The 14,501-nt window shown below is 33.9% G+C and overlaps 1 protein-coding gene across 1 annotated transcript in view; it reads right to left on the bottom strand.

Moving 5' to 3' along the window:
• The window catches only part of CFTR (cystic fibrosis transmembrane conductance regulator (ATP-binding cassette sub-family C, member 7)), a 189,001-nt gene that overhangs the window by 63,578 nt on the left and 110,922 nt on the right, over positions 1-14,501 (bottom strand). The window contains exons 14-18 of the mRNA XM_008581074.1: positions 13,131-13,217; positions 10,904-11,627; positions 8,763-8,891; positions 3,617-3,654; positions 2,902-3,146 (exon numbers count right to left, since the gene is read on the bottom strand). Of these exons, the coding sequence (XP_008579296.1) occupies positions 2,902-3,146; positions 3,617-3,654; positions 8,763-8,891; positions 10,904-11,627; positions 13,131-13,217 (1,223 nt within the window). The remainder of the gene's footprint in view (positions 1-2,901; positions 3,147-3,616; positions 3,655-8,762; positions 8,892-10,903; positions 11,628-13,130; positions 13,218-14,501) is intronic.

Raw genomic sequence — 14,501 nt, 5'->3', positions numbered from 1 at the left:
TCTAAATTCCAGACTCACACTTACAAGTCTGATAATTTTTGTTGCTTCAATGAAATAGAGTTATGTATGGAGTGTCTACGATGTGCCAGGCATAATGCGAGGCACTGAGATAAGAGAGGTGAATAAACCATGCTCTTTGCCCTTGAGGAATTCATTGACTAGAGAGGTGTTAAATATACAATTAGATAAAATGTAACATGATACTGTACAAACAAAATGATATTGTATCTTATCATTCACCCCCCATGAACTGCAGAATAAAGTCCAAAATTCCTAGCTTAATATTTAATGTCATCCGTAATTTGGCCTTAACCTACCTTGCTAGTAGTACAAGCTTCCTCTACTCAAATATCCTGTTTCAGCCAAAGTGGTCTATTCTTTAAACACCGTCTACACACTCCTGTCCCCCTGCCTTCCTGATGTGGTTTCCTCTGCCTGAAAACCTCTTCCCTTTGTCTCTACTTGTTTAAAAAAATCTACGTCTCCTCCCTGCCCCAACTCAAATGCCCCTTCTGCAAGGAAGCATCAGTGTTTGCTCTGGCTGGAATTAATTTCTTCCTCCTCTACACACACTTAATACATTTAACACATACTGCTTGCATGTCTTTGTTATAGTGACTATATGCATGTCTTGTATCATAGTCACTAATGTACATGTCTTATTCCTTTTTCTAGATTGTGAACTGCTAGAGATCAGTGGGATCATGCCACATTTTTTTTTTGTATCACCCATAGCCCCAAGCAAAAAGCCTTACATGTAGGAATTATTCAATACATATTTATGGATTAATATGTTCTTTAGTATGTTTAATTAAACATATTTGTATCTTTCCATAAATAAATCAAAAAATGAAAAAAATTTAGCCCATGGTATTTATAAATACTGTTTAGAAAATGAAGGTTTGCTCTGGTGAAAAAAAAATCATCCTGGTGCCTATTATATTTCAAATGGTAGTGTTTTGTCAAAATACACATTCACACTTTCATCCATTCAACCTAGTTTGCTGAGCACCTGCTATGTGAATGTGTGGCTTAGCATCATTTAACAACAACATAGGAAAATCAGGCAAGGAGTCAGAGAAAATCAAGATCAATGTGTAACTGCAGAAGAGCACACCTGGGAGAAATTGCAAGTGCACATACAAGGCAAGGAAGCATTGGTTTTTTCCACGTATAGCAGAGAATATCTAGGCGACATAATGAGAATGAAATATGAATCAGTAACAGAGATGGTTTCTAAAAGAAAGCATAATCCTTGCAAACAGAAATGGAGAGTAGGAGTAGAGGTAGGAAAAGGACAGATGCTTTCATATCATCTTGCTATTTCAGTTTTCAAGAGTGTAAATAAGAAAAAATACAAACAATGTAGAGACGTTTAGGAATCATCCTACGATGCGGATAAAAGTTTGGTAAGTAGGATGAAAGAAAAATGAAATGAATAGTGATCATTTAAATGTGAAATAGAGAAGGTTCAGAACCAACTGAGAGCAGTGTTTATGGGAATGAGGGGCTTGGAAAAGTAAAGAGGTGGAGTGGTAAGCACATCCCCTGTGGGAACAACACCCCACAGAAGGGAACAAGATGGGAACTAACATTTCATGTTGGCTATGTCACAGGCAAATAAATTGCCTTGTCTCATTCTCACAAAAATCCTCTGAGATAATTATTCTTTTCCCCACTTCACAGGTGAGGAGGCCAAGGCTCAGGAGAGCAACCTGCCCATGGTCACCACTCTGATGGAGCAATGCTTGTGTTCCTTACACTGAGTCTCATACTTTCTCTGGGTCTCAGATTTCCATAAAAAGTGAAATCCCTGCATCAAGTTCCTTGGAAATCCCCTTAGGTCTAAAATTCTTAGCTCTAAAACAGGATGTTAATAAGTATATCCAAATGAGGCAAGACTTTAGTGACTTACAAGGGCTTCAGAATAAATACGCAGATCTACCTACATACTAACACTGAAATTTTGTCACCCAGAAAAAATGATGGGTTTTTCTTATATTGACATTTTAAGATAAAAATCACTCTAAAAATCTCAATCTTGGAACTTATTCCTTGTTTTATATTCAAATGTTTCTGTGTCAACCTTCTCTTCACACCTGTGAGTTCCTCCAGGGCAAGGACTGTGCCTTATACATCTTTACATACCAGCCCCTGGCTTAGTGGCACTGCCATGCAGAGTAAGTGCTCAACAGATCATGGTAAGAATAAAACTTGGGGGAATTCTTATTAACCTCAGAGTCTTTAAAATGTGAATTTGGACAAAAGAGAATCAATGGAATTGATTACTTTCAAAGTACCTTATTGCCCTTAGTTTTTAAATTTTTTGGTCTTCTTAATTCTTTTACTCTTACTTTCTGTAACTTTAAATATGATGGCATCAAAAAATTTTAAATACATTTAGGATCTTCTCCCTCCACCCCCCCCAAAAAAAAACTGGAACAAATTTGTTTGATCATCTTTGAACAGTTACCTGAAACTAAATCATTCTGCCCCAACAAAAGAATTTATCAGTAGAAGAATTTTACATTTTCCTTGCTCACTTCAAATTTCCTCCTTTTTAAAACAATACTATTTATTGGCAACAAGATTCCTGGAAGGGGGCTAGACCGAAGATCTGAAAAAAGAAGGACAAGTGACCCAGAAGGGCCTGCTTCTGCTGCTACAGTCCTATCAGCATCAAACAAATGAGCTACTCTAGATAGGTGATAGAGAAATATCAGGAACGACAACATATGATAACTTATAATATCTGAGAAAGGGACATGCCAGTCATAAGGAGGCTCAACAAAGAGCAGATGTCTCCGTGCAAAAGCCAGTGCGGTTACTAGAAAACAAATTAAACCACAGGCCCTATTGATGGCAGATCAGCAATTTCATTTTGTATACCTAGTCAAGTACCTGTTTTCAACGTGTTGAGGGTTGACATAGGCGCTTGAAGAACTGACCGTAACATTTTGTGGTGTAAAATTTTTGACACTGTGATGAGAGTATGCACCAGTGGTAGACCTCTGAAGAATCCCAGAGCAAGTAAAGTGTCAGCTACTCCCACATAAATGTAAAAAAAATAATACGAGCTGGTGCTGGTAATAATCACTGCATGGCTATTATTTCCACTTTTAGTACTATTTCCTTGAGAAAGGGTACTGTAAAACAGAAGATAAATTGTTATTTGGAAACCAAATTTGCCTATTTAATTTCCAGTACATGTAAATTAAACCAAATTTGAGTCTAATGAAACACAACATATTGCATTAGCAGAGCTTGTGCATTTAATCTCAACAATTTACAATTGCAAGAAATTAAGTTTTCTCACCACTGAAGTAGATAAAATTGATCTTTATTAAATTAAAATGCTTAGAAAAAATACTAAATGTATAACACTGTTTCAAATATTTTGATCGCATTTCATAGAAACTAAACACAACTCATTCCTTTAGAAATTGGCCAAGAGCTGTAGGAACTACATATGTTCATAATTTAAACAAAATAACTTGTTTTTCTACTACCGTAATACTGGGGAGAAATGAAACATAGTGGATATTACAATATTTAATAAGACCCAAATAATCAACAGAAACAAAACACAATCCATAATAGGACATGAAATACTCACTTTCCAAGTAGACATAACACAACCAAAGAAATAGCCACCTGGAATGGAACAATACAGAGTTGATTTTCTTCTAACATCTTTACCTGTTCCTCCCACACCCACCTCTAAATTCACCATAACCAACATCAAAGTACACACAATTTCATTTTCTTTTGCTTTGTTTTTCTGGTTCCAGCAGCTACAATAACTGTTCTAACATAGCTTTTTGTGGTGACAACACATTAAGTTAATGAAATTCAAATTTCACTGAAGTAAATACTTTGCCATTCCTCTCCATTCAACAGGAACTATATTCATTGAACTTCATAGTGGTGATAAGATCACAGCTAAATGTTTTAAATAATAAACTTTTTTATACACAGACTTATCTCAGCCTGCCAGCAGATAATTAATCTGTTTAGTGGCTATAAATAATTTCACTTGCCATTCAATGATTACGGGGGACTAATACCTGTAATTAATTATTGGGAAAGGTGAGATTAATATTTATGAAAATCAATTAAAAGTTTGAAAAGTGCAAAAATTCACAGTTCATGAATAAAAATATAGTGCTTTCAGGATAAAACATACTTTATTAGTACTAGAATTGCTGAGGAGTTTGGGCTTTCTCAAGGCAGAAACATTTGGCTGAGTCAAAAATGTCCTATACCATACCTAAACAACCAAAAAAAAAAAGGTTTTTTTAACAACTGTGATTTTTGCAGTCCTTTCAATATTTAAATCATCTGTGCTCTGTTCTATTTCAGTTTGATATTCTATCTCATAAACCAATGGAGAAATTTAATCTTGTGTATATGCCATCAATATTATAATATTAGAAATGACCCCAAATTTAAACAATTATTGCCCAATAATAACTCTACCAGAGAATGAAATAGAACAAACGAGCAATTGTGAGTAAAATAATTTTGGCAATGAACACAGAACAAAAATAAATAGGGGAGAAACAAATACGTTTGGAATAAGAAATCTACAAGTCTTATTTCATACCTGAATTTACCTTAAATATTTAAGAGTACTATATAAAAAACTTATGGGCAACACTTAGATTAATTTAAAAATTACATTATGAAGTGCTATACTTCAAAGAGGCCTGTAAGTTTTAGTTAAATTCACATACCAGATGGGAGTATAATGATGAAAAATATAATGGCCACTACAGTATTTTCACTTTCCTACTTTTCTTCATTGTATACATAGCCTCCATGCACTATACCAATAAAAATAAAAACTATCCCTGTTTCCTTGAAATTCAAGTAAATTGAAATGCACATGAAACCCAGCAATAATCTAGCTATTTGAAAAGTGTCTGTACCATTAAAATATATTCCTGTTTCCTAAAACTAATCAGATTACTCGAAGTCCTAGATAAGGGTATATGTTCTGCCTCACTCTTTGGTTATTATCGTTACCCTTTGATCCAATTAAAGGAATGTCAATAATGCTGACATTGCCAATATTCTCTGAATGTAAGTAAATTTCAGGAATAATCATTTTATAAAATATATGCTAAGGGAACAATAACCAAAGCAGTTTACTAAAGAACTGGCCTAGTTGTCATGATACAAAATTATTTCCTGGCTCTATCCACATGGAATCACCAATCCAAAATACTTTTATTGACTAGAACAGAAACATTTGCAAGCACTTCCTGTAATTATTTTAGTAAAAATATATGGGGCATATAGAAACAATTTAGTAATCAAGTTCTATCATTTCATTTCTAAAATGTTTTGAGGTTATAAAGTTTATGCAGTTTGTAATAGAGTGACAGTCCTAGATGACTAAGGGAGAAAAGTAAAACTACTTTTATTTTCCATTTTCTCAGGGTTTTAAACATCATTCTAGATCATATAGAAAACAGTGTACATTGAGGATTTCAATGCTTCACAACTCAAATCCTGCCCTAAAATATAGACCAAGGTAATCAAAGTCACCCTAAAAGGATTACTATCAGTCAATAGCTGCAGTGGTATCATGCGAGAATACCATGTCTCCATCTAACTAATAATGCAAAGCCACTTAGGGATTCCTCGTTAACAAACAGAAGGGACGTCATAAAGGAATAGAATACAGCAGTTCTTTGACACATTACTAAAAATCATAGAATGAAAGCATTAAACAGGATCTTCAGATACTTCAACCAACAACAATAGTTCTTGGTTGTTCTAAAAGGAAACAGAAAACTGCCTCCTAATCTATTATTTGCATTTCTTCTCTATTTATCTATCTGCTATGCAGGGGCACTAGGAAGACCAACATAATAGAACTTGTAGAGCCTATCTGCTTGGTGCTAATATCTAAGAACTTACAGAAGACATTGCCCTGTAGTGGGAAAAATGGTACAAAAATGCAAATGTAGACCTGATTCCCTTCTCAAAATGACACACTAATAGTAAGTGTTAACGTGAACAGACCAAAGGAATTTTTTTCAGTTTAGCAGCTTTGAAAAAAAATTTAAAAGGCTATCTTATATTGCAAAAAAAGAGCATATTGAACCTATTCTATAAAAACATAAATCTAAATTTAAATACAACCCTTATGAAAACTAAAAATAGATAAATCACTTTCATCAAGGAAGAAATGCATCTTAACCTTTCAGGATTTAAAAGAGCTAAACTATCACCGTGGATTAGCACCTGTACCACGATGTGAAGTACCAATGAGATATTTCAATGGTGATGAGAAATAGGCACACTGTTATAAGGAAGCAGCTTAGTCTAAAAGAAAAACTATGTATATTTTGATTCAAAGAAGGCAATAGATTTGTGAATAAATTGTTTAGCTCTTAAACTGCACATAACTTATTTTTCTACTATTACCAAGTTTTTGTTATTCAAAATCTTGACAGCCAGTTAATTAGCCAAAAAGGCTCATCACTTATTGTATTATTTCTTGCCCAGAAAAGGGTGTTACCAATCATTTTTTCCATTTATAAGACAATGTATTTTCAATAATTGTGAGAGTTCAACTAACAAACAGTAGTTACATAGCAATTACATCCTCTGCTAGAATTTAGTTTCCTGCCCAGTAACAAAGGACCATTGTCTTCTTTTTGATTAATTGAGCTAATAATATCACACACATGTGTAGCAGCTCAACATTCAATTAATTAATTATACACCATTTTGAAAGGTGCATAAGTTCTACTCTATGGAGCTGCATGAAACAAAGGTACTATAAGTTAAAAGCAAGCAATGCCACATTCAGATACGACCCTTTTTTCTTATTTAAGTTGAAGAAGATAATCAAGTAATGTGATCTTTCAATACTGAGGTTCAAATCATTAACAACTGTAAAGGGCTTGTTGAGGTTAAATAGGGTACAGACTCAATTTCATTCACATTAATGTTAGTCATTTGGCATGACTAGCAGAGATTAATGAGGCAAATTTGAAATACATTTCAATGCAATAGTTATTACTCATATGAGAGTATCAAATTACCCAACCTCATTTTTTTGTTGAAGTGTAAGAGGAATTACTGAAAATTCATTGTATTGCTGTTATGGTCTTGTTCACCTCAAACTATCTGAACCTTTTTAATAATGATACATCATTAAGGATATTAATGATAATGGCAATTAGCATTGCTCATTATATACCATGCCCTATATTAGGTGCTTTATAATCATGATGTCTCTTAACCCACAAAATGACCTGTGAAGTGGTACTATTACAATCTCCATTGTATAGATGAGGAGATTGAGGTTCAAAGAGGTTGACTAACTTGCTCAGTTTCACAGTGTTGATAAGACAGAGCTTTCACACCAAGGGCAGTCTGATTCTAGAGTTGGCACTATGCTAAACCGCACCTCACATCAAGCCTCCATTTAGTTTGTTAATTTAAAACAGCAGGGCAAAAGAAGAGATACTACCAAAACTCACAGAGCAAATGGAAACTAATGGTTTACTGGTGAAGTAGTATGTACAACTTAATGGTACAGACCTTTAGATATTTAACATTATCTTACTTGATCATGGTGGAGTGATGATACTTTATGCAGCTTTCTTAATTGAGGTTAGGAAGACATACATTTATACTGCCTCGAGGGAGGCAGTTCTTCACCTGGATCACTTCTTCCCTGAAGACAGTATGGGCCTTCTGATCATATTTCAGTTTTATGCTAGGACACATCCAAGGGTGTCCTCTGGAATAAATATCTAGGGTAATCATTCACAGGCTGAATCCAACCCACAGATGTGTTCTGTTGTACCCATCTAGTATTTGTTTGTTTTTATTTAACCAACTACCCACATTTTAAAATGGAAAAAATTTACAGAAAAAGCTAGATCTCTGTCTTACCTTGAAAAACAAGAAGGTCTGGCAAAACCAGTCCCAAATTCCCTCATGGCAATGTCCTTGGATGAGTTACAGTTGCCCCTTTAGACAACCAGAAGGTAAATGCTCCTTCACCCAGCTCACAGCCGCTTCACCCACTGGCATTCTCTGCCAGGCCCCTTTAGGCATTTATGTGACGATTCTGATTACAGAAAAGCCTCATCCACTACCCAGCTTCAGGAACCTCTTATGTTGATGGCAGCTGAACTCGTGGCCTACTGTGCTATATGCATACCCCTTCCCGTTCAACTTGGTGATGTGAAGGACAACAGAGGCATGGCATAGAAACTATGGTGGTGGTGTTGAAGAATGTTTGTATGCAAGGGGTGATTTGAATCTCTGAAAGGGTTGTTTAAAATGATTCCTAAGCCACTGATATATATTTATCTCATTTCATGAATACTCATTTAAATAGTCATCATCTACATACTTAAAAATGCAAGATCTAGAGTCAAACAAATTTACAATTTTGTACAGAATTATTTTCAGTGTTTAATTTTAATCCAGAAAAAGTCCTTCTACTTTGAGCTTTTGAATCTACTAAAAACTCTTCATATCAAAAACTCTTCATATAAGTACATTTTATATGCTAAGTATGAAATAAAAATATCAATAGTGATTCCAACTGCTGCTTTCTAGACACTAAGAAGTATATGAAACTATACCATTATACACTGTAAAATTACATATGTACATATATATGCTATTACATACATATGTGTGTGTATATATATGATACATACTTCCAAACTATTCTTAACTTAACTTTAAATCACAGTAATATTTTTACAACGTAACATTCTTACCTCAGCCAGAAAAATAACTAAGCACCAAATTAGCACAAAAATTAAGCTCTTGTGGACAGTAACATATCGAAGGTATGTGTTCCATGTAGTCACTGCTGGTATGCTCTCCGTATCATCATAAAAGCTCTCCTGAAAAAAAATCATGTTTATTACAATGAAACATTACAGTTTCATACCACCATTGTGGTTTTATTTTGAATATGTATAAATAAAGGAAAATTACTACTTGTAGTTAAATGAACTTTAACAAATATAAATCATTATGAATGCCATGTGTGATGTTACTCCATAGCCAGGATAATGTCCACTGGAGCAACACAGCTTTTTGAAAATTGAGAGACACCATATTTTCAAAATTCTAAAAGTATGTCACTGTATTATTGGACAGTTTAATCATTTAAATGCTTAACAGTGTCACACTTTTTATCAAATGAATGGTACCATCAAAATGAAGCTTCCCAGAACTCTCCTTGATTTAATTTGTTTCTTCAGAGGTCCATGGACAAGGCCAGTTTGGTATTTTGCTAGCCATAAAGGTTTTCCAGTAGACTTAAAGCCAACTTATGTTTGTACATTCCTCAGTAGCCTATGATTCTCTGTCTTCCCAGCTGTGACTTAAATTACGTAATTCTCATCCTGAGTATACTCTCCCACATATTTTTATTTGTCTTTTGGCAGATACATTTCAAAATTTTGAAACAAAGCGATCCCAGATAGTCCAAAGGGAAAAGAAAGTTTTGTTTCTCATGAAGTCAAAAAATCAGAGGAAGCACTAAAATCACAAAGGAGGGGTCCTATGAAATTGTAATATAGTGCACTGGTTAGGAATACAAATTTTTGGAGTGAGATAGGACTCGACTTGAATCAGAGCACCACCGTTGACAGCATAGGAGCTACTTGAATTCAGACAAGTAGCTGAACTTCTCTCAACTTTAGTTTCCTTATCCGTAAATTTGAATAATGACATGTATCCTCCAGGGTCATTGCGGGAACCAAATTTGAGGAGTCTTCAAAAAGTTCATGGAAATATTCATATTATCTTTTAATTCTATTTTTCCACAAACTTTGTGAAGTACCCTCACATATGCTGCCAAGCACTAGAAGCAATCAATAAATAATAACTGTAATTAGTCAAAGGAATCATTCTTTACAACTAAATTTACAGGATCAGGTTTGAGAAATTCATTTAGATTGATATTAAACCATATAGATATTTATCATATAGGAAATCTTTTTTAAATTATAGAAATACTAAAAGTATGTATTTTAGGGATCACCTACTTAATTTCTTCATTTTATAAAGGAGGAAACTTTGGCCTAGAGATGTTAAATGACTTGTAACGTGCCAAAGGTCACATTACTTTAAATTATCTATGCTATTAAACATATCAATTAGTTACAACCTTGCCCATGTTCACTTCATCCATGGTGCTTCAGGAATTTTTCTAGTAAAGAAAACAACAAAAACCCTGCTCTTTTATACTGCATCCTGTTTTAAGAATAAAAAGCATTTTACTTGAGCTTCATATAACTGAATATTGACCCTAGTATATATTGAGCTTCACATATCTTCTTTAAAAGAAACCTTTTTCAGAAACCCAATGTATAAAGCAAGTTTAAAAGATTTTTTTAAAAACCCACACTTACTAAATTCAGGCAAGACTGATGTATAAACCAGAATGTGAGTTAATCCTGTCAAGAGACTAGATAATTATACACCTTATATAAGCTACCTCCATACAGAAATATTTCCTGGTCTCTAAACAACTGAAGCTACTATTCGTTTATATATTTATACTCCAACTCATCCCACAGAGGGTTCAAGGTTGTAATAAAGCAGATGTTTTCTAGTTTATAGTGATGACTATCACTAGCCTAGTAAGGGATCCAACAACAACAACAAAAAAGCCCTTGCTTTGGCTTACAATACATGTTATGAAGAGATGGGTCCATTGCAAAGGGAAGTAATTGTTCATTTTACATTTTGAATTTGCCTGAAATAATTGATTAACTTTGGACTTTTTGAGTCTTAAGATAAACCTCATTTTAATCCCATACTTTTGAGTTTTATTATATACTACAATTGCACTCCATTCAATTGCATTCTGAGGGAGGGGGGACCACTAATAACTTACACATACCTTTAAATCTTCTTCATTAATTTCTTCACTTATTTCCAAGCCACTTTCTTGAGATAACCGTCTTGAATATATATCCATTTCAGTTAAGTTTGCCTGAGGAGCCAGTGACATTTTTCGTGAGGATACTGTTATCTTTCGGTGAATGTTTTGACCTTGGTTAACTGAGTGTGTCATTAGATTAAACACAGATTGCCTCCTTAGTCCCTGAAGTGTGGGGCCAGTGTTGATCACATTGCTTCGAGGCAGGATAGCCTCTCCCTGCTCAGAATCTGGAACCAAGGACAGCCTTCTCTCTAGGGGCTCATCAGAATCCTCTTCGATGCCATTCATTGATAATGGAGTCTTTTGCACAACTGAAAATTTTCTTACAGAGTTCCCTGGATTAAGAATAGAGTTATTCCTTTTTTCCCCAAACTCTCCAGTCTGTTTAAAAGATTGTCTTTTTGTTTCATTCCAGGGGACAGCAGTATCCCCTTCAAATGAGAAACGGCGTAAGGTCTCAGTTAGAATTGAATTCCTTCTTTCTTCACTAAACTGGTCAAAAGAATCATATCCCATGAGCTTTGAGCTAAAGTCCGGTCGTAGACTTTGTAGTTCAGAAAACGTCCCATAAAAATAGCTGCTACCTTCATGTAAAATTAATATTTTATCGGCTTTCTTTAAATGTTCCATTTTAGAAGTGACCAAAATCCTAGTTTTGTTAGCCATCAATTTACAGACACAGCTTTAAGAATACAAAAAGATATAAAACATCAATTTCATAAATACTTTATTACAATAACAAATGTACTTTATTTCAGCATTTTATTAATGTCTTATTACATAAAATATCTACCATACCATTTTATTATTATACCTTAAATGATTCTAAAAATAAATACTCTAGAATAAATAATTTGGAGCTTCTTGAATTATTATAGTATGAAATATTATGCTGTCTTGTAAAGTTGAGTGTTAACAGACCTAGAATAAAATTAAATTTCTGATATTAAGTAGATGTTTGACTTTGAGCAAATCATCTGCCCTCTGGGTCTTGGTTTAATCATCTAAAAAATGAGGGAATTAGATGACCCTTAAGGAAACCAGAGGTCTATATTTCCACATATATTCTAAAATGTCAGCATTTTCTTGTTTTTTAAATTTTCCATTAATTTCCTTTTACAGTTTTGGTTGACCACCAATTTAATTCTCAAGAGCTTATATTAAGATTAGTCTAATTTGTTTAAAACAACTGCAGCCACAACTAGGAATTGAATAATAAATCTGACCCTCCTCTAATAAAATTTTCTTCTAGTCTAGAAGTAAATCCTAACTAGGGCCATCTAAGGGAGATCAGTTTCTTCTCGGCATTAAAACATTACATTGCATACAGAAAGAGGCATCATTCGAGATTATACTCTAACATACCAACACAACAATTTAAATGTAGCAAAGTTTATATTGGTAAGAGGTTACTTATCACTGTCACAGGATTATAAAAATAGTATCTTGGGTATTAAATTTAACTTAATTCTAGGAAAGGTACTTCTAGGAATAATACAGCCATTAAATATACTTATATGTATGGATATATCCTTATTGCTTAAGTTTTATTTCTGGAAGACTATGATAACTATTCTCCTAATAAACTACTTTATAGTCCATGAAATCATTTTGAAACTTTGGAATCAAGTCATAGAACTAACTGTTGTTCTTAGGAACTTCACATACATTGAGCCCTAATGGGAGATCTGTGTGACTGAGGAGGAGGCTTCCCAGGAAATAGAAAGGCAGATGTGCAGTCTGAGCATTCACCCACATTAAATCATTAAAACATTCAACATGTGTAATTCCTCAAGAAGTGTACTATCTATGGAGGATATGAAATAGAACACAAACCCACAAAAATTAAGTAAAACTTTTAAGTATAATAACCAATTAAAACTGTAGAAGATTGTCACAAGGCAATAATACTGTAAAAATTTTATACATAGCAATTATTGTAACAAAATAGCAATGCAAGAAAACTGGTTTAGCATGAGGTGGTCAGAAAAGGTTCTAATGGAAGTGATCTTAAATCTTGGCCATGGAGGATAGATGAGATGTGACTAGGTGCCATGTTACATTCTGCCATACTGAGTCTCAACAATGGTAAACGTTTCTTGAGAGGTAATACGCAATCTATGATGGTATAGTCACTCTTTCTTGACTTTCAGCATGAACATTATAAGTTACTCAAAGAACATACCTTTCAAATATTTCTTTTTCTGTTAAAACATCTAGGTATCCAAAAGGAGAGTCTAACAGGTACAAATCAGCATCTTTGTATACTGCTCTAAAAAGAAAATAGAAATTAAATTAGATTTCCTCAATATTTTTCATGTAATTTAGTGTAGATGATTATTTTTAAAAAAACAGTTCACTACAGTATGGTTACCACATTCAGTGAAATAACACTGTTCTCAACATAGCACAGAAGTAGCACTATTAGAAACTTCTCTTGCACATGTGTCTTTAATAGGGTAAATGATTTTAAATGAGGAATAAAGAGATAAGTCATGGATGATTTTTATGGCTTTTCACAATACTCCGATAACTTGGTGAAGTGATTTTGCTAACTGTGACATAAACTAGCAGAAGTTACAAACTGAATTGCACCATATCATACAATTTAAAGTACTGCCTAAGCAAACCTTTTAACAATGGTATGTAGTTAGAGCCAAGCACCATGCTATATGCTAGCAATATAATGGCAAAAAATACATAGTTTTGTATTTTGGTGGGGAAACAAAGAAGAAAATAGACTATTCCAAACCTGTGAAATGTCAGAGAGAGCAAATAAATTGCAGCACTTGTGTGAAAAAAATTTTTTAATGTTTCCCAAAGTGTTGACTGCTATCAACAAATTGGTAGCAGTGCTACCATTCAAAACCGGGCAACATACTACACATTCTGATCAAAATAACAATAGGCAATCATCTTCAGAAGTACTTCAAACTGTGTGCATCTTACAATAAAACCAAATCTGAAACTGATAAATACAAACTCAATTCTATGTTGAATATCTTGAAGCCATATACTTACTATATCTTATCTAAATTTGCAGCTGTATAATTGATATTGCATTTTACTCCCTATTGTCTCAGTCTCTTGCCATATTCATAAAAGTTCCGAACAAGTGAAGGATGAGTTATTCACAACAAAAATTTATATCCATATTATTTTACTTTTTAAATTAAAAATAAAATCTTATAAGTAAAATCTCCATTGAGTTGATCTTAGAACAGTAATAAGATGAATATATAGTTTCCATATTAATGGAAATGATGATTTCTTTGTAACATTTAAATATTTTAGGCGTGATTATTAGTAACCTACTCCTATCCCAACCACAGAGAATTCCATGTTTATGTTGTTTATTCTTGGTACTTTTTTTTTTTTTTTTTTTTTTTTTTCCTTTTTCAAATTTCTTCTCTTAATTATGTGCTGATTGAATACAATTTACTTTTTTTAAAAGTACCAAGGGGGCCGGCCCGGTGGCGCACTGGATAAGTGCGCCGCTTGGGAAGCGCGGCGGCGCTCCCGCCCCCGGGGTCGGCTCCCCCCAGCCGACCGGGTC

This window comes from Galeopterus variegatus, unplaced genomic scaffold, assembly GCF_000696425.1.
Source record: "Galeopterus variegatus unplaced genomic scaffold, G_variegatus-3.0.2 Scaffold89, whole genome shotgun sequence".
NCBI lineage: Eukaryota > Metazoa > Chordata > Mammalia > Dermoptera > Cynocephalidae > Galeopterus > Galeopterus variegatus.
The sequence above is the reverse complement of the archived record's forward strand: the minus strand, read 5'-3'. Positions and strand labels throughout refer to the sequence as shown.